The sequence below is a fragment of the Rhea americana genome, unplaced genomic scaffold (assembly GCF_003343005.1).
Source record: "Rhea americana isolate MKP2758 unplaced genomic scaffold, rheAme1 scaffold_618, whole genome shotgun sequence".
NCBI classification, from domain to species: Eukaryota; Metazoa; Chordata; class Aves; order Rheiformes; family Rheidae; genus Rhea; species Rhea americana.
Window position 1 is genome coordinate 48,926 of NW_028186777.1, and position 20,996 is coordinate 69,921.

A 20,996-nucleotide genomic window follows, 5' to 3' on the forward strand; every position below is an offset into this window, starting at 1 on the left:
ATTCCTGAGGATGCAAGAAGGAAGTAGAATGGCTCATGGAAACATTTCACCAGTTTTGGAAAGAAAAACCTGTCAAAAATGAAACACTGTGTTTAGTGGTAGTAATTAGACTGAGTCCTACTGCTCAGCCTGCAATTTCTCTATTTAGTTGTTCTGTAGATCTTTGATGACTCTTCAGAAAACCCAATGTCATTTCCTGTCTTCAGTGATAGACTTAGTGTGCTGCTTTTGMCAGTGTTCGATAATCCTTAACAGCTGAATGTCTTTTGAGCCTGCAGATACAGCAGTGCTAAGAGCTGAAGTGCCTCCGCTCTATCTGCGTGGAAAGAGGAGATAAGACAGACAGTGCATACTGTCCTGTACATGAGTGATGTGATGCAGRGCTGGGAGTGTCTCCCCTAGCACATAGGGAAGGATGTAACTCAGAAAGCTGTGGAGACTAGTCCACCGTGGGAGTTTTAAATACTCAGAAGTATCCAGAAAAATGGCTATTCTTGTGGCTATAGCATAAATTGTGCGAGAGTGTGCATGGCACATGTTGGAAAGATGATAAATCGTGAAGAATTCTGTTGCTCGCTAGCAGGGATTAGTCTCCATTTAGTCCTTGTCTGCAGATCTCTTCTCTGCCTAGAATTAGAGTGACATCTGGTGGTCTTCTGTCTTTACAGATGATATTTAATCTGTATTTTGTAAACATACAAGTATTAGTCTCATGTTCCTTTCTAGATGTTCTACCACAGTATGATGTATTTATACACATGTTTAAGGTGATACTTTTTCCATGTTGTATATTCTCATTCTACTTACACTGGAGAATTCTGGGGACATTTAGCCCGTGATTCAGAACTGGCTTACTTTTTCATCATATAGAAGAAAGTAACCTACGCTGTACAGTTGTGGAGATAATGTTGAAAATGTACAGCAAGCTTAAATTGATGCATTAATGCTATGAGAACCTGCATATCTTGCTGAACACTAGTGGAAGGACAGAGCTCTCCTTAAAACAGTATACAACTACAGAAGTGCCATCCTATACCCAACTTTGGTTACTTCTTGAAGTGAATAGGAAGACTCTATCTATGAGGGCAGTTTTATTTTAGTTGCTCACTGCAAGAAGTGTCATAGGGAAACATGGTTTTAAAGCTTTTCATAGCTGCCTTGGGTCACCAGTGCTGTGTATTTCTGCCTGTGGTGATCATGCCCAAACTGTGAAAGGAAACACAACCATTTTATGGCGAGAATTCATCCTACTGTAGAATATGCTTAAACAAATACATTGATTTATAAAGTAATCCTTAGGGGAGTGAGGGAAAAAGTGCCAATTGATTTGATAAAGGTACATCATGAGGCAATAGAAGTTGTGAATTTTATTCAAAACTAAGTACAGATCATTTCCTCTTTCTGCATTGCAGGAAAAATGGAAATTCAACATTAGCAGCCTTTCTTTGACACTGAASTTTGTTGCCTTTCACTTAGTAAAGATATGAATCGCTTGTTTGAAGTCAAGCAAGGCTTTCTTTGCTTGCCTGTGACTCTGCCCTTGCTCCATGGTTCACTGATCATTACTGGTTTGTTCCAAATTCTTCTGCAGGGCAGAATATAACATCACCTTGCTCTTTCCATTGTAGTAATTTGAAAGAGAAGTTCCAGCTAGTTGCAAGGCTGGAATAGAAGGGTTGAAAACCGCCACTCTAGAATGAGTGGAGAAYGAATTACATCAAGATTTTTGCAAGAGACAAATGTGAGCAATTGAAAGGGAAAGAGAGTTTAGATTAGACTGTTTAAAACTCTCCTTCTAGGTAACATCAGTTCAGCATTAGTAGCTAATTAGTAGCTATCTGATATCTGACTTCAGTTCTTCAGTTAATGGGTSGAAGAGCTAACTTCATAAATCCTCTGACGCTTAGCAAGTCCCCCAATACAGTGCCTCTTACCCTTTTTTAGCCTATGCCTCGTATCAGTAAATATCACCACAGTAAGTGGCTCCTGGGGAGCAAAGGGGCTTCTTGCCTCATTAACTGTGCTTAACTCTTCAGGCATAAGCAAACTGAGTCCAGAGGGACTGGTCCTGCCTTTCACTCTTCTCCCTAGTGAGCTTTCCCATTTCCTTCTGTCAGCACTGATGCTCCAACCATCCATGTCCTGAATGTGCTACTTTTACAGAAAAGCAGCTTTTATCACAGGAGAACGCTGTCTGAAAACTAATAATCTTTAGAAATGGTTAGCTTCCGCTCCCTGATCCAACTAGTGTATCTGTATCACTGCAAGCACCGTTGCAACAGAATGGATGAAGATGTAGAGGCATGGGAAGGAATGTGTGTATATAGTGGGCAGTGTATATATATAGGATAGGAAACCTCACCTTTTGGTGGCACTGAAGTCTTAGATTGTCTTAAGCTATCTGTGGGGCAGTTTTAAGTGMTGTTTCTAAGAGTTTGTGCCAGAGTTTTTGTGATAAATTCTGTGTTTCTTATAATTAACTGGGCCTCTATATCCCAAACTCTTTACTTCTGCAAAATTGCCTACTTTTGTCACAGGGAAAACTCTATCTGAAAATCTGTKTCTGGTTCTAATACTGACTTTTCTTTCTCTCTCTCACTTTGTGTGTGCTTCTCTTTCCCTACCCCTGTCGTCTTTTATTCCTCATTTTTTTCCCCTCTTCCTTTTGGCTTGCTGGTTTGTCAGCCCCTCCTTCCTTGCTCTCTTCCCTCCTTGCAGAACAAGATGGTGAAAGGCAGCCTCAGCACAGAGCAGTCGGAGCGGGGGTGAGGGGGGAAGTGTACTCCTGGGAATGGAAATATAAGCAAGCACAGGTGAGTTGGGCAGAGTTTCCAGTTTTCACCTGCCTTCTCCTATGGCTTCTTACCTCCGATGCCCTTCCTCGCTTCTCGGAGAGAACAAGGTGCTTTTGTGTACGTGTAGAAAAATGGTAATTACTTAAAACTTTTTCCCCCCTGCTGCCTGTRTGTTCAGGCTAGTGATTTCAGTTTTGTATTTCTGCAGTGGTACGTTCTGTTTAGTGGTGAGGGGCAAAGCTTGTTAACTGTTAAAATTACCCGATAACTCACTATACCAGTGCCAGAAATCTCCTGAGGTTACCTCAGCACGTACAGGGAGAAATGTTATGTGCTCCCAGTAAGGTTAATGATATTCCTTTCAGACCAGCATTTTGCTCTGTTTGCAGACAGATRCGGGTAAGAAAAGATGGAAGGTGAGAGAAATGGGCACAAATTCACAGATTTGTAGTGTTTATTCTAGTCTGTTGCCTCCCCTCTCCCTGGATATAAGGTAGGCTGTAGCTGGCTGAATGCTTCAGTAAGCGTTAAGTCAGCAGGGCTGTGGAAAGAAGCAGCTCTGCTCYCGTGCCCCAGCTCCCCAGCTGCTCGTTTCCTCTCTCTCTCCTGCTGCATCCTTCCTTGTCTAGCCCAAGCATTCACAGAGCCACGTGGTGAACTTGGTCTGGAATTTGATTTATCTGAAACTATTTTTTGTCATGTTAGCATGTTAGCTCATTTTCCTTAATCTGATTCACTGCATGGCTGGACAAAAGCCCTGGCACAAGGAGGGAGTAGCACAGAGGTGAGATTTAGCACCAMGGAGTGGGATGAGAATGGGATTTCCTAGTGCTTCATTTCCCCCACGTGTATTGCCATTTGGCAACAGGGAGGTCTAAAGGAAAAAAGTACTTGGTTTCAGGTTAGTTTTTGTTGGTGTCTTAGTTACTGCTGCCCAAGTAAATAACTTATTTCACTGTTCAGTTGCGTTTCTTACTCAGCCTTGTTGCCTCTCTTCTTTTTGTGATCATGCAAGTGAAGTTGCTTTATCATGTGTGCTCTGTGAGCTAATTAAAACAATTGCCTTTCCTCCCCACATGTCCTTGCTTCCCAAGTGCTTCCTTTACCTTAAAATCTTACTTATTTCTCCAACTGAGTAACTATGAAGTASTTTTAGTGATGTTTTCTCTGAAGGGCGAGAGAGTGGTATAAATGCTTAGTAGAGTGACTGCTGACTTGGTTTAGCTCTGCTGTGTTCTGTGATTTTTTTTCATTTTAAATAACACTCTAAAAACAATAATGTTGTTAAAAAGTTGGCATGCAAATACTATTAAACTTTGAAGTTAATTACTTGAATAATTTTTTGCTTTCTTGGTAAAGGTTACTGAGATTCTCTCATTTAAACCTTTCTCTTTTCCTTAAAGTGTAAATGACCACATAAATCGTAATGTTAAAACAGGATGATAGTCTCATAGATAATGTGTCTGATGTGTCTGTTATAACTGCTTTATACCACAGAATGTGGTGAGGAAATCTTTTTTTTTTTTTTTTTTTTTTTTGTGATGAGTTTTGGGGGAGCATTTCTGTAAGGAGCCTTTAAACATTAGTATGTCCCAGAGACTTTTTTGCAACTTTGTTTCCTCCATTATTTTCCAGCATTAATTTCTTTTCTAAGGGTGTAGTACATCGTAAAAATTTATTGGCTTAAGACCCTGCAAGCTCTGGAATCTCAGCACCATGTTTACTGTGTGCTCTAGGCATCTCTTTAGGTTATCATTTCTTTCCAGTGGGACTTTTGCCTGAACTAGTTCTTATTTAACGTTGTTTTTAGCCTTCCCCTTTTGAGGCTGACATTGTCTTAAAGATCAGGGTCTTCAGCCTGACCTTGCATCCCAAAATGACACCTGTGAAAATCCAAAAGATCCAATTCTTAAAAGGAAGTTTGCTGCAGTACTGTGGTAAGTGAAGAAGTTTAGAGGAGTCCTGTGGCAGTCCTGGCAGTACAGCAGCTGTTCTGCTGGTCTTAGGGTAAAGATAGACTGTGTAGTTGGTTGTTAGATTATTGGGCAGTTGTAGCCTTGGTTCACTCCTAGGGCCCAGTAAATTAAGAAAAATCCTGCATGCTGGATAATACCCAAGCAAGTCAGTGTATTGTGTCTCTGTTTGTTGCTTCTCTCTCCCTGAGCTAGTTGCCTCTAGAACTTTTGGATCAAATCCAGATCTGGAGAGCAACTGTGAGAGTGAGTCTGGTGCTCTGGATCTTGTCCAGGAATAGGGAAGGACTGTCTGTGTGGTGAGCCTGTTTCCTCCCTGAGCCAGTGCCTAATGCTCTGGATGGACTCCAAGCACGGGCAAGCTGCAGTTGTACAGGAGCCAGAGGCAGCAACACGGTCTTGACACTCCTTCGRTGAGGGCTCACAGTTGCACAGTAATGAGTACCACAAAGGTCAGCTGCCTGAACTGTCTAGGAACCTTGCTCCTTTCCCTTTTAATTATATCTTCATGGCCTACCTTTACATATATATATATGTGTGTGTGTGTGTGTGTGTGTGTATATTTGTATATGTGTGTGCATGTGTGTGTGTATATGTATGTATGTGTGTATATATATATATATATACATATACATGCAAACTTGCCTGACTCTTTCTTTCCTCTTAGCCTGGCATCCCTGTATGAGCGAATGTTTGCAGCCAAGAGGTAGGCTTGCTGGGATGTTTTCTAATTGGTGTGCTAATGATCAGAACAGCCTTGGCTGCTGTATCATACTTCGTTAGRGATCCTGGTTGCAATTGCCAACTATGAACGTGGGTGTTGTGTGTGCTTGCAAGCCTACCTCTAATATTTTTAACTGCTTTCCATACATGTCACATGTGGTGAGCTTTTTCCTTTGCACAAACTCACTAAGTGATGGGATAGGATTTATCTAAGTTACACCAAAGGGTTAAGCATACTGAAGAAATAAATCTGTTCTGGGCTGAGCTTGAATTTTGGGAGAAGAGAGGAAAGGAACATATTTCAAGCTTTGCTTTCTTGGCTGTGCAATTTAAGGATGAGTGTGGTGGCTTAGAACAAAATGAAGTTTTAACTTTGTCTGCAGTTTCTCTTTCGAGCTAGGTCCCCATGAACTTAYATGAACTCCTGAAGTTAATTTTTTCTCCTCAAAGAATTTCTGGGCATGGAAAAAGAGAATGCCAAGCATTTGGACTTTCAAAACTTGTCTTGAAAGGCATCACGAGTTTAGTCCCTCACAGTATGGCAATCAGAACAAAAAAGCAACAAAAATACGTATTAGTTGAACTGTAATTATTTTAACTATAGCTTTACCTTTAGCTTTTTGAAATCTAGGCATTTCAGGAATTTGGTTCCTGCAGTTGGAGTCTGATAATTTTGGTATCAGTTCCATTATGTGCTACACATTCACTGAAAATTACCTGATGGCTGTTTGAGGACCTGTATGAAATTATTTGGGTCCAGCTCCAAGGGGCAGTGTTGCACTGCAGAAGTTGTCATTGTAGTTGAACTTCCTTGGACCCTTGGTTTTAACGGTTGTAAGGACTGAACGTTCACGTATGACARACGTGCTCCCTTCTCGCTGCTGGTAATAGCTGTTCTGTAAGGACGTTATGCCGCTGTGCTGCTGCAGACGCCTCTGCCGTTTTGGACTTCCTCTGTAGCTGGGCTCGTTTCGTTCTCTGGAGGTTGTCGTACAAGTCCTTTTCACCGCGGAGATTTGCTTTTAAGTACTATTCACAATTGTACTTCCATCCATTTTCAGTAAGAGCTCTTGGTGTTACTGCTGTGGGTAGTATTTCCCCCAAATTTGGAGGGGGGGAGTGCTGGTAGACGCAGGAAACGAAGCAGTCCTATATTATCGTTTTCACTTTGTTTTCCAGGTTAGGCTGTTGAGATAAAAAAGCGGTGGACATTCGTGACTGAATGGAATCTCTCCCACTGTGCAGCCATGCCCCCTCTCGACGTGCCTGCCAATGCCAGCACTTCCTTCATAAATCCTTACATCACACTCAAGACTGAGGACATCACAGAATCTGACCAAGGAGTCTGAACCAGCTGTTTCCATGGACACAATCTCCATAGTGACAGTGGGAAGGGGAGGGGGAAAAAGAGGAAACAGGTGGGGGGAATTAAAGAGGGAGGGATAAATATATATATATATAAAGATCTATTTTTTAGTCTTGAAAGACTTTGTTTTAAATGAAAGGTGCGCTATCCCTTTTGATGCTTTTGATTAAAGATGGCAAAACCCCAGATAAATTAAAAAATCTGTAGCTAAAGTAAATACTAAATCCAAAATCAAAGCAAGGCTCCTGGAGCCTCACATTTTGTTGGAAAGAGCAGTGGAACTAGGAATATTCCACACTGGATTTGTCTCCCTTCCTCTTGCTTGCTTTCTGACCACATTCAAGGAAGTTAATTTTAAAAGGAAAACAAAATCACAAAAGTTGTTTGTCAGGTGGGAGGAAGGCATGGATGGTTGCAGGTGACRGGCTGTTTGTACTTGTGTATGTGGGAGAGGGAGATTATCAGTTCTGAGAAACACTGTTTATTAACAGTGGAAGCTTGAAAACCATCTAAAGACTCACAGATCATGTTACTCATAAAATGAGAGGTACCTGCTGCTTGTAAAATCACACACACAGATGTACACCTTCTGCATGTGGGAACATCTGTTCCACGTGGGGGGAAAGGCGTTTCTGCCCTTTGTCGTAACAAAGTACGCCCCCAAAATGTTCCAAGGAGTTGCCTTCAGTTTTGAAGGTGGATGAGAGGAGGACACTGTTTTTTACCTGCCAGATTGGGGGATGGAAAAGGAGGTCTGAGTGTTGGTAGAATCAATGTGTTCAAACTATTCAGGAAAATCCAGTTAGCCCATCTGTTTTCTGTTTTACTTTTCCAAAGGAAGGAAAAGAGAATGTCAGCTTAACAGGCTAAACTGTGGGGGGGGGTTGTTCTTTTTTTTTTGTTTGTTTGTTTTTTGTTGTTGTTGTTTTGGGTTTTTTTTTGTAAATTGTATAATTTTTAAACATTTGGGTTTAAGGAACAACAAAAAAATCAAATTTTTTTTCTTGTTAAGGCCTTAAGAAAGGGGTTAGTGCATCTTTCAGGGGTCACTCTGCCATGGGAATAAAATAGCTGTTTCACAAACAGTTTTATATAAAAAAAAGCTTAAAAAAACAAAAAAAACTAATAAACTTCATTTTAACCTTGTCTCCTTTTGTTTTGTGCGAACTTGATTTGTTTAAAAGGACAGAGAGACACTAGTATCTGCTGCTTTTTGATTTATTTGCCTTCATCAGTTCTGCCTTCAGTGATGACCTTCTGAACTGGCCCAGCAAGAGGAAGACCACAAAAGCTTTTATTTATAAAAGCTAAGGATTTGTATGATGTTCAGGATAAAGAGCCAATGACTGGATGAATTTTGTTTTCGTGTGAGGTGGTGGCATTTCACTGGTTCACTGACTTCTTCCACTCATAGGATAGTAGCATATCCTACTGACATCAAACAGCGTGATGTTTACTGGGAAGTCACTATAGATAGGGTTCTAACCAGCATGACTTGGGTAAAAAATGGAATTGATATTGTGGGGTGGGAAGAACTATTTTAAACAGTTACGTACTGGATGCTTGCTCAACTACTCGCATTTTGGAGTATTCAGCACATAAAATATAAAATCTATGAGAGCTCATATTAAGATATCTATTTTAACTCTATTTTTAAAGATCARTTTAAAGGTTTGGGAGATAATTTGGCAGTTATTTATTTCTAGAAGTTGCTACTCTCACTGAAAAGTATTTGGAAAGAAARGGCAGTCTTCTGCTTACTCCTTTCCCAGTAGCAGCTACTGAAGTTAGTATGTCCGTCTACATTAAGAAATAGACCTGTTGTGATATATGTCACTAATGTGTCCTGAATTGGTGCTGAAAATATTTAACTGCTGGTGTAGTCAGAAAAAAAAAACATTTTTAGCATAGAGAATGTGATTGAGTAAATGACTTCTTTTCAACTGAATAAAAATTGTTTTTTTTTCCTAGTGTCTGTTCTATTCTCCATGTTCTGGGGAAAAAAAAAAGGAGTTACTGTTATTGCATTACTTATATTGGTGAAGAATCAATTGAGTGGTACTACAACAGAGGACAGTGTGGTAAACATGCTGAATTTGATGCTTTTGGCTCTTCACAGTGGKGTCATGCAACTGAGGGAAAAGGTGTTTGGGTATTTGGGAGGGAGAGGGTCGGAGGTTTTCCTTGTGGGTGCTCATGGCCRTTGTGGAGACCATAGCTTCCTTTGCATCTCGGTTGAAAAGTAGTAGGAGTCATGTACARCAAATAAATAAATTATATCACTCTTGACTCCCTGACAAATATCTCTCATTGGGAAGTACTTTCATCGTGCTCCGATCAACTGCTGCTTGGTTAGCCGTCAGTGCTGTTGTCAGAGGAAGGGATGTGTCCTCTAGTAGAGGTCTTGCAAGTTGGTCATATTTATGGTAATAAAGTCTTCACAGAAATCAGAGCTATCAGGATTCTCTAAAACCAGGCCAGGAGGAATTTAAAACAATGTTTAATGGTTTCTTGGGGAGAACTTTAAAATGGCCCAGAACAGCCATAAAATCTTCATGGAAATAATAATTTCTTTCAGATCAAAAAATACAAAGTGCCTGAGGGAATTCTGAAACCTGTGTATAAAACATTTACCAACCTGATCCTGCAAAAGCAATTTGTTAATGATAGTGATAATTTGCTTGATACCATGGATACCTCAAATTAGAAAGAAAGAAGAGGATAAGATTTGGAAATCTTGCCTAATTTAGATCTTGTGGAGCAGAAATGACCCATAGCAGAACTTAAAACATGGAGACTGTAAAAAGAAGAAAATCAGTGGCCCATCAACCACTTGGAAATTATCTATTTGCCTGAGGACTAGCGACAGCTTGGACAAGAGGGATCATTTTCAAAACGTCTCTCCACGCTATCTACTCTCCCCAGGATCTCTGAAATCATGGGCTAACACCAGTTTCCGGGACAATTGAAGTGACTGTTTACAAGCGTTTCCAAAGTGAGTGGCAATTGAAAAAAAGATTCTGACAACTAACCTGAGTGAGTCAATCCAGCAGCTCTGCTCAACATAGTCAAAGATGAAGCTTTCCCATAAAGGGTATGCAAGACATCAATGTGAGCTGATCAAGGTTCAGCAGAAGCTAGAGGGATAAAACAAAATTCTCACAGGGACTGGTTGAGGATCTGCATGTGCATAATCAAGCATAGCTCGATATTGGCAGCTGCCAATTTATTCATCGGGGACTGTGTCATCTACAGCTGGAAATCCAAAGCATAGGCTGCTGTGGAGTTTATGGTGGGGTTCTGCAGAACAGGAGAAAGTAGTCACAGCCACCGCTGCAAAAGGTGGTGGCCATCCTTGCCAATCTGTGTGTCACATAGACATGATTACGGATTTTAGCTGGATTTGCAATGTTCTTGAACCTTTTGGATCAGTATTTGAGACAAAAAACTTAGAGCTTCAGAGCACAGCATAATGGAGTGCCACAAAGAAAAACTGTACATCCAATTCATGGAATCCAGCTAATGCCAAGCTAAAGAACATTTTTGGTGGGTCATACGTTAAAAAAAAAAAAAAAAAGTTTATCACATGTGGGCAATTAAATGACAGCTCTGGTATTTTGGCCATTTAATACGCAATAGGAACTGTAATGTATAAGAGATGTAGAAATTCAGGGTATGTGAATAAATGTAATATGTTTAACTGTACAGTTAGTGGGGAACACTTTGGAGCTGAGTAATTTTCTAAATGATCATGGCTAATAACAGTGTTATTACAGCAGGAATTAAGTATGTCATCTTGAGTGCAATGGTTGTATTGGACGTACTAGAAATGCTTGGTAGAGGGATACAGAATTGATTTATCTGACCTAGTCCCCGACTATAAGAATGGCTGGGAAAAACACACTTCTATCTAAAAATATGGAAAACTAGTTCAAATATCAGACTGTTAGAAGCAGAACAGAATATGTGGATGGTTGATGAATAACTCAATCACTGTTGATAGGGTTTGGTGGTTTTATTTGGTAGTGGTGGTTATAAGTTGTGGGTAAAATAATAGGAAGTGTACAAGTAATCCAGATCCAATTACAGATCTAGAAAATGTAAAGATGCCCTTAAGGTTTTGTGGCTATACTAATTTTCCTATGGGAAGTTGAAAATCTAGTTACAATCATTGTTTTGGGTTAGTAGACTAAAACCAGTGCTTGAAACTTTTGAGACAAGATCTAGAGAGTGTGTAAGCTGCTAAAATATTCTTTATTGTGAAACAGATGAGGTTCTTTTGGTTGGGGAATATTTTCCTCAAACATCTTAGTGGAGTATTTTTCTGTTTTTTTTTTKTTTGTTTGTTTTATTTTTTTTTAAGATAGCGCTACTGCAATATAATGCGAATCAAAGAATTTGTCAGTAAAGGCAGAGAACATAAGTAGTTTTTAGAAAATTGTAGGAGACCAGTAACTTTCAGGCACTTTCCCTGTTCTATTGCATGCCAAAGATACTTTGGCTAATGCACATCACTGAAAAATCACTTCCACACCTATATCCTGCATTACCAGCTGCAAAACTGAACTATGCAGTTTAGCTAGTGGAGAGTCCAATACTCTTGAAATGCTTAGGTAAGTTGTGAAAGTGCTCTGAGTTGAGGACCACCATCCCGGAGAAGTGGGATGTCTTGTGATTTGCCAGTTGTTCATTGTAAGTGTTAAGGTCAAGGTAAAGAACTTTTACTYACAGTCTAAGATCAGTGAAACAGTTGCTGTAATTAGCTCTATGCATGTCTATTTTATTTTTTGTTCTACCTGTGTTTTTGGTCAGATCCAAAAGGTACTGTTACCCAGCTAAAAAGTTAACAGGATCCTTACAGAGTCTTTTCGTTGGAACTCATTTCTTGGATGAGACCAAGAAGGGGGTTAAGGCTTCTCCTGGAGAGTGAATGAGAAAGCATGTTCACTCACTTGGTTCATGGAGATGTATCGGAGCCAGATGACTTCTCCTTACACTCCATCCTCTAGAGGTTTCTTGTAATTCATTGCTTTATTCAGTTTTAATATTATGGTTCCAAGATTTTGACCTTATCTGGCTAGCTTTAGAATTGCTGTTCTTTCTCAACAGCCCGAGAGAGGGCTATCTCTGTCCAAATAATTAAAAAAAGAAAAAATATATCCTTGGCTCATAGCAAACTCTTAACCTGCTGTGAAGGAAATCTTCCCTTCCAGTCGTGGGGATCAGGATTCAAACTGACTGCGTACTCTTCTGCATGATAAAACCTAAATGCACATGCTACTGTACGCGAACATACTCGGTGTATCTATAAATAATGCATGCAGTATGTCACTAGCTTTTCATTTGTAACTAGATGTTCTAACAACTAAACATAGAAGTGACAGCGGGTTTGGAGGTGAGTGCTCCCTGGCTTTGAGTATATCACGGTCTTCTGAGTTTTACTGAAATTTCAGTGTCACGTATTTTAACGGGAGACAGCAAGAATGTCAGAAAATTTCTGGGAAGGAGCCGGGAGGCCCTTTGCCTTTATGCTGAAGTACAATGTTGTGAAAATGAGTTGCATTGTCAAGCAACTGGATTCACATGAGTTAAAGCCAGTTTATTAAAGGAGCATCACCACATCTAATAATTTAAAAGAGGAAAAGTCTGTAAACTTTTTAGCCCTTGTATTAGGAAAAGGAAATTGAACTTTCACCTAAGCTCTTGCACCTCAGATGTGTTTCTGTCTCAGAAGAGAGGTGGAATCACTAGATTTTTACAGACTGCAGAAAGAAATGTTCATATTATTTTGAGGATTCTGGGTTATAATAGCATCTAATTCTTCTAGTGCATTTTTTAATCAGTTGGTCTAGAGCACCTTACAAATAAGACAGATCTCAAGGAACCAGTTTACAGTTGGGAGGCAAGTACAGAAAAGCAAACTTAAATCTATTTTTCAGTGTTTTATGACGAAATTAGGAATTGGCAGGTGAAAATGGAGCTAAAAGAGTCAGGAAGGGACTGTGTGTATAAGCAGAACAAAGTGTGTAATTTAACACTTCCATTTTATGTAATCTCTTTGATGCTCTTAAAAGCAATGTAAGGATGTTACTGTATAGAATGGGTGTTACAGCTTATTTATTTAGTTGGTATCCAGATGTGGCTAAAACTTCTGAGGAGTAATTGRTAAGTTTACAGGTGACCGATAGCATAACTGTAACTGACAATTCAGAAATGAAACCAAAGAGCTGCACTCAGCAAGAAAATGAGCATTGCTTGTGAAACACAGCTGAAGACATTTCCAGCAACTCAAGTAGAGCCCATACGGAATGGATTTTGCAGACTTTCAAGAGATGTCCACAGTTGTGCGAGGTCCTTCTCCAATTACAAATGTTCATGGCTTCACAGGATAGAAATAGCTGCCTATGCTGGGTGGAAGAAAGGAACCATTTTCTGGAGCCAGGAGGTGAAAGTGAGCATTTGTAGCCTTAAAAAGGCATTTATGGCTACTCTATCACAGTCTACTTCTATTACAAAACTCATTTTTATCAGAAGGAAGGTTAATGCGTTGCCACAGAAACACAGACTTGGAAAAGATGCTGTTACAGCAGAAATACAAGCACTCTCTCTGTCGAATATGAGCCAAGGACTTAGCAAATGTCATGTTTGTGGTTTATTGCTTCAGAAGAATAAAGAAGCTGTATCTTTTGGACTATGTAAAATTCTTGCAGTCTAGAAGATGAACAAATTAGAAGAGGAAATCATTAAGTTTTAATAATCAGCAACAGGAATTATCGACTGCCAGTAATTGGAACAAATTCTGCTTTGCAGGCGACCTTTGAAGCATGACACATTTGCCTTGACCACAACATAAACCCCAAATTTCATGGGTTCGACCTCTGAGCCAAGGGTCAGCAGAGCAACTTTGCGATGCAAAGTTCCTCTCACAGATTCAGCGAGGTGAGAACACTTCACAAGGGACCTAAACTGGGAAAAGGCCATAAAGCAATAATAGGTCAGTAGAAGAAATCATGGGAAGTTTGCTCTTGAAACTCATTTTAGGGAACTGCCAGACATGAGAGGATGACTCTGCTTGAGCAGGGAGGTTGGACTAGATGATCTCCAGAGGTCCCTTCCAACCTCAACCGTTCTGTGAGTCTGTKACATCCGAGATCACTGGAAAGGCAGCTGGAGATCTGGAGTCCTCACTGGTGGAAGTGATTGCTCCTGCTGACTTTTTCTGTTTGAAGTTGCATGTGCCTTAGTTTCGGAAGAATGGTTTGGATATGTATTATACCAAAATTAATTCCATGCCATGCTACATAACGACAGGCCCTGAAATCTGCTCTTTAACACAGAGCAACCATTTTGCATCCCATGGTAGTTCACAATAGAGGATCGACTCTGTTTTGCATATAAAAAAGGAATATTGACCTAGTCGTCTGGGTTGGTTTGTCCCTCTTCAAAACACATGTACTTTGTCCTTGTTTTCTACCTCCAGTCAATAGCAACCCRCAGAAAACGTGGAAAAGGAAGGCTGATTCAGTACCTGCTTAGCAGCTGTCAGCAGTGTCGAGAGAGGCCAAGGGCTGAGCCAATCTTAGGAACTGGTCCTGCCCCTCAAGCATGGACATGGGTATATGGAGGCTGAGCAAGAACGTGCATTTATGCGAGACTGCTAAATCAAAAACTTTGTATCTGCCCCAGGGAGAAATGTCAGTTTTCCAGGGTTTCACTTGCTGCCTTTGATCTAATTAAAAGAGTCGACTGAGACAAGGAGGTATCAGAAGTCTAGGCAACCTGTAAATCTCACCATTTCAGCAGAAGGAGAGCTTTGCCCCTTTCTTCTTTTCAGCATTTATTGGAGTTACTTTGAATTTGAGAGTACCTGCTTATGAGTTGCAAAAGAAAAAATCCCAAACCCCTCAAACCTTCCTAATCTGAAGGTGTTTAATGATGYGTCTTGTAGAATTATTCCTTTATTCTTTACATTGTGAAAAGAAAGGAGCACTTGGGGGGTTGTTTGAACAATCTTCCAATCCAGCAATTTGCAACAGCCGCCTAATCCACCTCTTTCTTCTCTGGGTACGTTAAGGAAATACAATTTTATGCTTTTTAAGACTGCATGTACTTATCCTTCTGATCTGTAGTAGTAGAGTACTGATATTTAATTGTAAATATATGAGTATAGGTGATCAATAGCTGAGGAAAAATGAAACAATTTTTGTATTCATTCAGCAGTTTATACAACTTCTAGTGGAAGCGTTGGTAAGACTCCACACAGCTATGGTCCATAGTGCGCTCAGGGGACTCTTGGACAACTTAAAGGTTGCGGTTCAAAATTTCCCACAGGAGACTTAGCCTCTGCACAAGCAAACAAGCAACATCCATGAAAGGAAACAACTGGTCCTTGCAATAAGCAGTACTTGTACCTTCAACATATTGATAGCGAGTCAAGCCACAACTTCATCAGTGCACGTCCTTGAAATGAGCTTCTAACAGACACACAATAAAGCAAGTCGTTTTCAAGGACAGAGTAGGAACCAGCTCCAGCATTTCCTCTTTGTTTTTACTCCTACATTAACTGACAACAATTTTATGAAGTTGATTTCTACTGCAGGCTTCGTGGATCGTGCCTAGTRTTTGTCAAAGGCAATTACAAAAAATCCCTAGTGATTTTGAAAAGTCTTGTGACACTAATATTCAAAAAGCAGTTGACAGTTCATAATAGGTGTAAACAGGCTTAATCATTTACATCTTTGATTACAGAAGTCTTTGTAAGACTGCACTGTTCTTCACATTTTTCCAAGTAATCTTTTATGTTGCTTTTAGATAATGTGTATTTCTCTTGCAATGTAGTATTGATGTTGCTGTCAGCAAGCTCATCCTATTTCGCGTAATTCATGTTTGAGTCACTCAAAGGTTGTCTTTTGGAATTACAGCCCAAAGGATTTGGGCTAAAGGAGCTCAGATTTCCCAGGCCTTCCTCCCCCTCTGAGGTGGGACCACAGGCRGCTGTAGTCGGTCTCACTTCCTCCGAAGGCACAGAGATCCCCAGCACCTACAGCTCACCCAAAGGTTACCTTCCCTCCAACTMATGGCTATTTCCATGTTGTTACACTTAAGCAATTTCTCATTTAACTTTTTGGCCTATCTTTTGGCTTCATCATCCAAGCAATTTTGAAGCTCTGAAATTCTTCAATCCTGCCTTCCTCTTTATTTTGGTAATAGAGTCAGTAAATTGATTCCAGACTTCTTCAGCTTTGCTGCTGCTTCTCCAAAATCRAGGACATCTTTTCTCAATTGCTTCTTCAAGGTATACCTGATTGATAGCAAGAGTTAAACAAAAAATCAAATTGCAGCTATGATCTGGAATCCCAGTTAACAATCACAACTCTTACATGTGAAGTCTTTGCCTGTCACCCATACTTGCCACTTTTTAAAGCTCTGTGGAAATGCTGTTATTATATAATCATAGAACAGATTCAGAGGTACTTCTGGAGGTCTCTGGTCCAACTTTCTGCTCAAAAAATGCCAACCTCAAACTAGCCCAGGTTGCTCAGGGCCTTATTCAGTTGAATTTTGAAAGTCTTCAAAAGGGTGGAGAATCAACAGCCCCTCTGGACCCATGTTCCAGTGCTGAGCCAGGCTCATAGGGTAGTTTTTTTCCTAGTATCCGGTCACAACTCCTTTGCTGCAATGGATGACCACTGCCACTTGTCCTGTTGCTGTGCTATTTTGAGCAGTCCTGGCTCCATCTTGCTCATCAACGCAGCAGTTCCTGATGTTATGACAAGTTAGGGCAGTCAGGCTGTGTGGACGCCTGAAAATATTTAGCAATGTTTCTAGTCCTGCAATACAGCACGCCCGCTGGGCTTCAGTGCAGCTGCCCAAGGCAGGGAGGGGTAGTTCGAACAGCAGCAGCTGGTTTTTCTAAAGCTGGTTCCAGCAGGGAGCAACCTCCCCTTGCAGTGAACTGTGCCTTGTTCGTCCCCGCTGCTGCCAGGAGGACGGCGAGTGCAGACCGCTCCCTAGGTGAAGCCTTCAGAAAAGAGCTGTCAGAGCCTCTGTCCTCCAAGTCCTACTTCTTCCTGTGGTTTCCAATGCAGTTTCAAAATTAAACTCCCTGCTTGTTCCCTGCTTGCTTTTTCTCTCATTTTAGAGCAAACCTTGATACTCTCTAGAGACCAGAGGGCTCCAGCCTGACTTCACTTAAGCCCAGCCTGCATAAGAGGAACGGGGCTGAAATCCCACACCAGGCACATCACAGAGCTGTCTAGCTGCTTTCTGTCGCTGCTAGCGTGGGCACTTCTCCAGCTAGCGACSTAGTCCCACCTTCGGGTAGAAAGTGCAGGTTTCGAGCCCTTTCATTGCGTGAACTTCTGGCGCAATGCAAAATCCTCCTGGGGTGCTGGGTTTCACTTCATTTCATTTTCATACTCCCGACCTGGCTGCCTGCTCCGTTCACGCTGGCTTTTTAATCACTGCTGTCTTCTACTCTTCGGTCTCTCAGTTTCTCCACGTGCTCTGTACCCATCCCAGGACTGCKCTGCGCCGCGCTTTAGACATCTCAGATCTGTGTAGTGCTGCCACCTTAAGGCTCTTTGAGGAGATGCTCCAATAAAAAAAAGCGAGGAGTAGTAGAGAGGAGAATTGGGGCCCGACCAAAGGACGGTTGTAAACAGTTTGAGGAGTGGCTTGAAGCATGGCGTAACCTCCGTGCTAGGTGAGCTCTGTGACTGCTCCGCTAGTTCACGTGGGAAAACATACATGGATTTCAGTTAATTTCCTAGCATGCAGCCATGGATTTTACAAGCTGATGATAAACCATSCTTGGCAATCTGCATGGCAAAGACGGAGTGGATGAGCCAGAAAATTAAAGTTTCTATCACAGAAAWTTTTTGCAGCATATGCCTTTGGCAGGAGTGGGCACAGAGAAAGGTCATGCTGCTGCATGTGCTCTGCACCCACTATKGGGTTACCCCAAAACCCCCAGCTTGATGTTGGTTTTTCACCAGCTTTCAGCAATATATGAGAGATGCAAATGAATTTATGCATTGAATTTACACTCTGACAACTGTTTGATGATAAATTTTGTTGTTCTGCAACATTTCCATCTTTTGAGCTCCTTTTTTTTTAAAAAAAAACGCATCATGTTACACAAAGAGTGGGATACTTGTTTGGTTTCTTGTAGCACATTCCTTGGAGATTGCAACAGGCACCTCTGGCCTTTGGATTTAAGGAGACTTCAAGGGAGAAAGCGGCTGTGCAAGGGCAGTGTGGGCAGCGGGGGCTCTCATGCCCGCAGAAGACCTTTYGGCAGGGGCTGGGGAGCTGCTGCCTCGCTCACTCATCCCCCTGGGGATGGTCAGCAGCAGGCTGTGACTATAAGGACTTGGCTCTGTCTCCTGAGAGTGCAAAGGGCAGTGGGATTAAYGTGTGTCAAAGCTGTGCTGTGACAGGAGGAGCTCTTCACTGCTGGATTTACGAGAGCTGCACAGGAGAACTGAATACAAAGGGTATCCTGGCATCAGGCCTTCATTCAAAACACAGCGAAGCCAAATCAGATAAATCCTTAGACTTTGGAATAGGCAATAAAGAGTACACAGTAATTAAAAATGTCCTTAGGCCTTTCCATGTTTCTGGATGTGAAGCAGTATGTCTTATCCTGGAGTAACACAAATCAGAGAGGAGCTGTAAGAAGGAGTTAATGCATGTGAAATTGTGCCTGCATTCGGTAGATAGGAGGCTGAAGGCTTAGTTTCTCCTCACACGGCATGGCTTTTGAAATTTCCAAGTTTCTACTTTTTAAAGTAAGCCAACATTTAAGAGTCATTACCACCAAAACGTTCTTTTTTTTTTTTTTTTTTTTTTTTTTTTTCCTGTCTAGCTCAGGAAAAGCGTGTACAGGTCTGGCATTCTCAGTGGCTCACTGAAGTCTTGTTCAGAGATGGTTGCGAGTGTGACGTCCAGCAGACATTCCTGCAGGAGTTATGAATTAGTGTTTTTAGAGAACTGTTACTTCTCTGCGGGTGGGGGAGGTCCTTTCTGCCAGAGAGCAGCTTYCCTGGGTTTCGGCGATGAGCTTTGAGCTTTGGATTGTGTTGCTGGAAGGAGGGGAGCAGTGTCCTGCCATTGGCAGCCCAGACTTCCTGCGTTGTTTCTCTCCTGTTAATCACTTGGCAACATTAAATTAGCATCCATTCAGCCCTTAAGTCAGCTTAAAAAATACAGCACTATTAAAAAAATACTGTCCTTTCCTTTGCCTTTCRATATTCGTTGCAGCCACCGCCTCTGGTCCTTCGCCCCTCGCTGGAAACGATCACTGCCTATGGATGCCACCTCTGCAGCAAGAGCATTGRGTAATTTTGTTGGTCAACACTGAAACTCAGTTACACAGTGCAGGTGTGGCTGTAGAAAATATTAAAATGAACCTGGAAAAATAAACTGGTTCCTAAGGTGTTCTGTCCAGGCGCTGTGAACACGTATCAACTCCTGTTGGCAAAATTAGCATACAGATGATTTAACAGTGGAGTACTGAAAGGCGACCAACTTGCTCTTGAGATCTTGCCTGCATTTTCATCATTTCTATTTTCATTCCACATGCTCCCGCTGCTATCAATCACCCTGTGAGCTTGGTTGGGCCAATGTTCAAACCAAAGCAGTTGTTCAAGATTTTTCTAATCACACAAAATTAAAATATATTTTCCAAGTTCCAGTGCACATGCTGATCTGTGAAGTGTAAGCTATCATTAGGAGCACGATGCAGAAATCAAACATAAACAACCTGTTTCAGTGTCGTAATAACATGCAGCAATCTTTTCTGTTTCCAACACACTGACAAAAAACTTTTAAAGGCTTATTTGTATTCAAGCCATTGCTTACAGTGACATGAAAAGTGCAGATGAAAACATTTAAAATTGCTAATGAGAGCTTGACACTGTCTTATTCATGCAAATGGCAAAATAATAAACTTTGTGCTTCAACCCCAAGCACACTGTGCTCAAAGGATTAACACAGGTTATAGGTCATCAAAATTGTATGCTTGACTATTTTAATTTTAAGCCTATTTAATAGTCATTTGGGCAAAAAAGCTGGGATGAATGCGTACTTTATTTTTCCTGTTAAAGTGCAGCGTTATAGTGTGCAAATAGAATTGACTTAAGTTCTTCAAAGCATCTTCTACTCATTTAATGAGCCGCTTGACAAAGGCCAGAATTCAGTAGCTTGTGAACTGCTTGGCAGAACAACCACGAGTCTGTATCCAGTGAACAGTAGTTACATTTTCTCACTCATTTAAGGCTGGACTCCCAATAGTTTTGCCTTTGCTGGGCATAGTCTGCTCTCCAGCGCGTACTGTCTTTTCTGTTGCTTCCCTTGTCTCCTCGGTTTTCCCCACCGGTCACTATTTTTTCTGTATCTTATCATGAATTCCTGCCCCTTGAAGATTCTCATGTAGCTAAGAGTAATATAGGGCCATAGAGAGTGTTGAATTCGTCCCTTGCAAATTGACGTGGATCGTCTTCCTGGCTGGCAGTGATCCCCCCACAAAAAAAAAATCTTATCTTCTCACTCCAAAATAAGCAATAAGACACATCTCTGAGATCAGAGGAAGGACTAATAGAAACTTCAAACATTTAGCGTTGGTGGTTCAGCTCCTTGAGCAGGATTATCAGGCAAAAGATTGAGTTTGGAAAATCCCTGAGATGTTATTAAAATAAAAAAGTGATTTGTGTTAATTTGCTAATGAGCAAGGCCAGAGGTGTATTTTGGTCTTTATAGATTGCCTGGAGACACCACATGGTATCTAGTGCTCTGAGGAGGATCCTTCCGTAGCCTGGTGTTAGCCTTTTACAGGTTGGCATTCCCTGTAGGCTTCCTGCTGGGCCCATATTGCCTCTTGCAGTGGCAGTGGGAACCCCATACCCCAACCCTGGACCTGTCATGCCATTGGCATGTCTATGATGTACCCAAACTGCAGGTGTTTTCCCTCACCAGACAGATGTGTGTCCAGGTGCACGGCAGAGAGTGCCTGCATTTGGTGCTACATAGATCTATGCTGATTCAAATGCCTAAATGTCTCTAAAGCTCCACTGTTTCTACAGGATCTATTGTATTTACAGGACCTAGTATAAGGCAAACATAAAAAAAAAAAAAAAA

At 41.2% G+C, this 20,996-nt stretch overlaps 1 protein-coding gene across 2 annotated transcripts in view; it reads left to right on the forward strand.

Annotated features, from left to right (window-relative positions):
* The window catches only part of TCF20 (transcription factor 20), a 44,705-nt gene extending 36,702 nt beyond the window's left edge, over positions 1-8,003 (forward strand). The window contains exons 4-5 of one of the 2 annotated variants that reach the window (XM_085320185.1): positions 2,686-2,813; positions 6,671-8,003. In XM_085320185.1, the coding sequence (XP_085176311.1) occupies positions 2,686-2,769 (84 nt within the window). In that variant the 3' untranslated portion in view covers positions 2,770-2,813; positions 6,671-8,003. The remainder of the gene's footprint in view (positions 1-2,685; positions 2,814-6,670) is intronic. The other variant, XM_085320186.1, reaches the window with a different exon arrangement.
* The last annotated feature ends 12,993 nt before the right edge of the window (positions 8,004-20,996 follow it).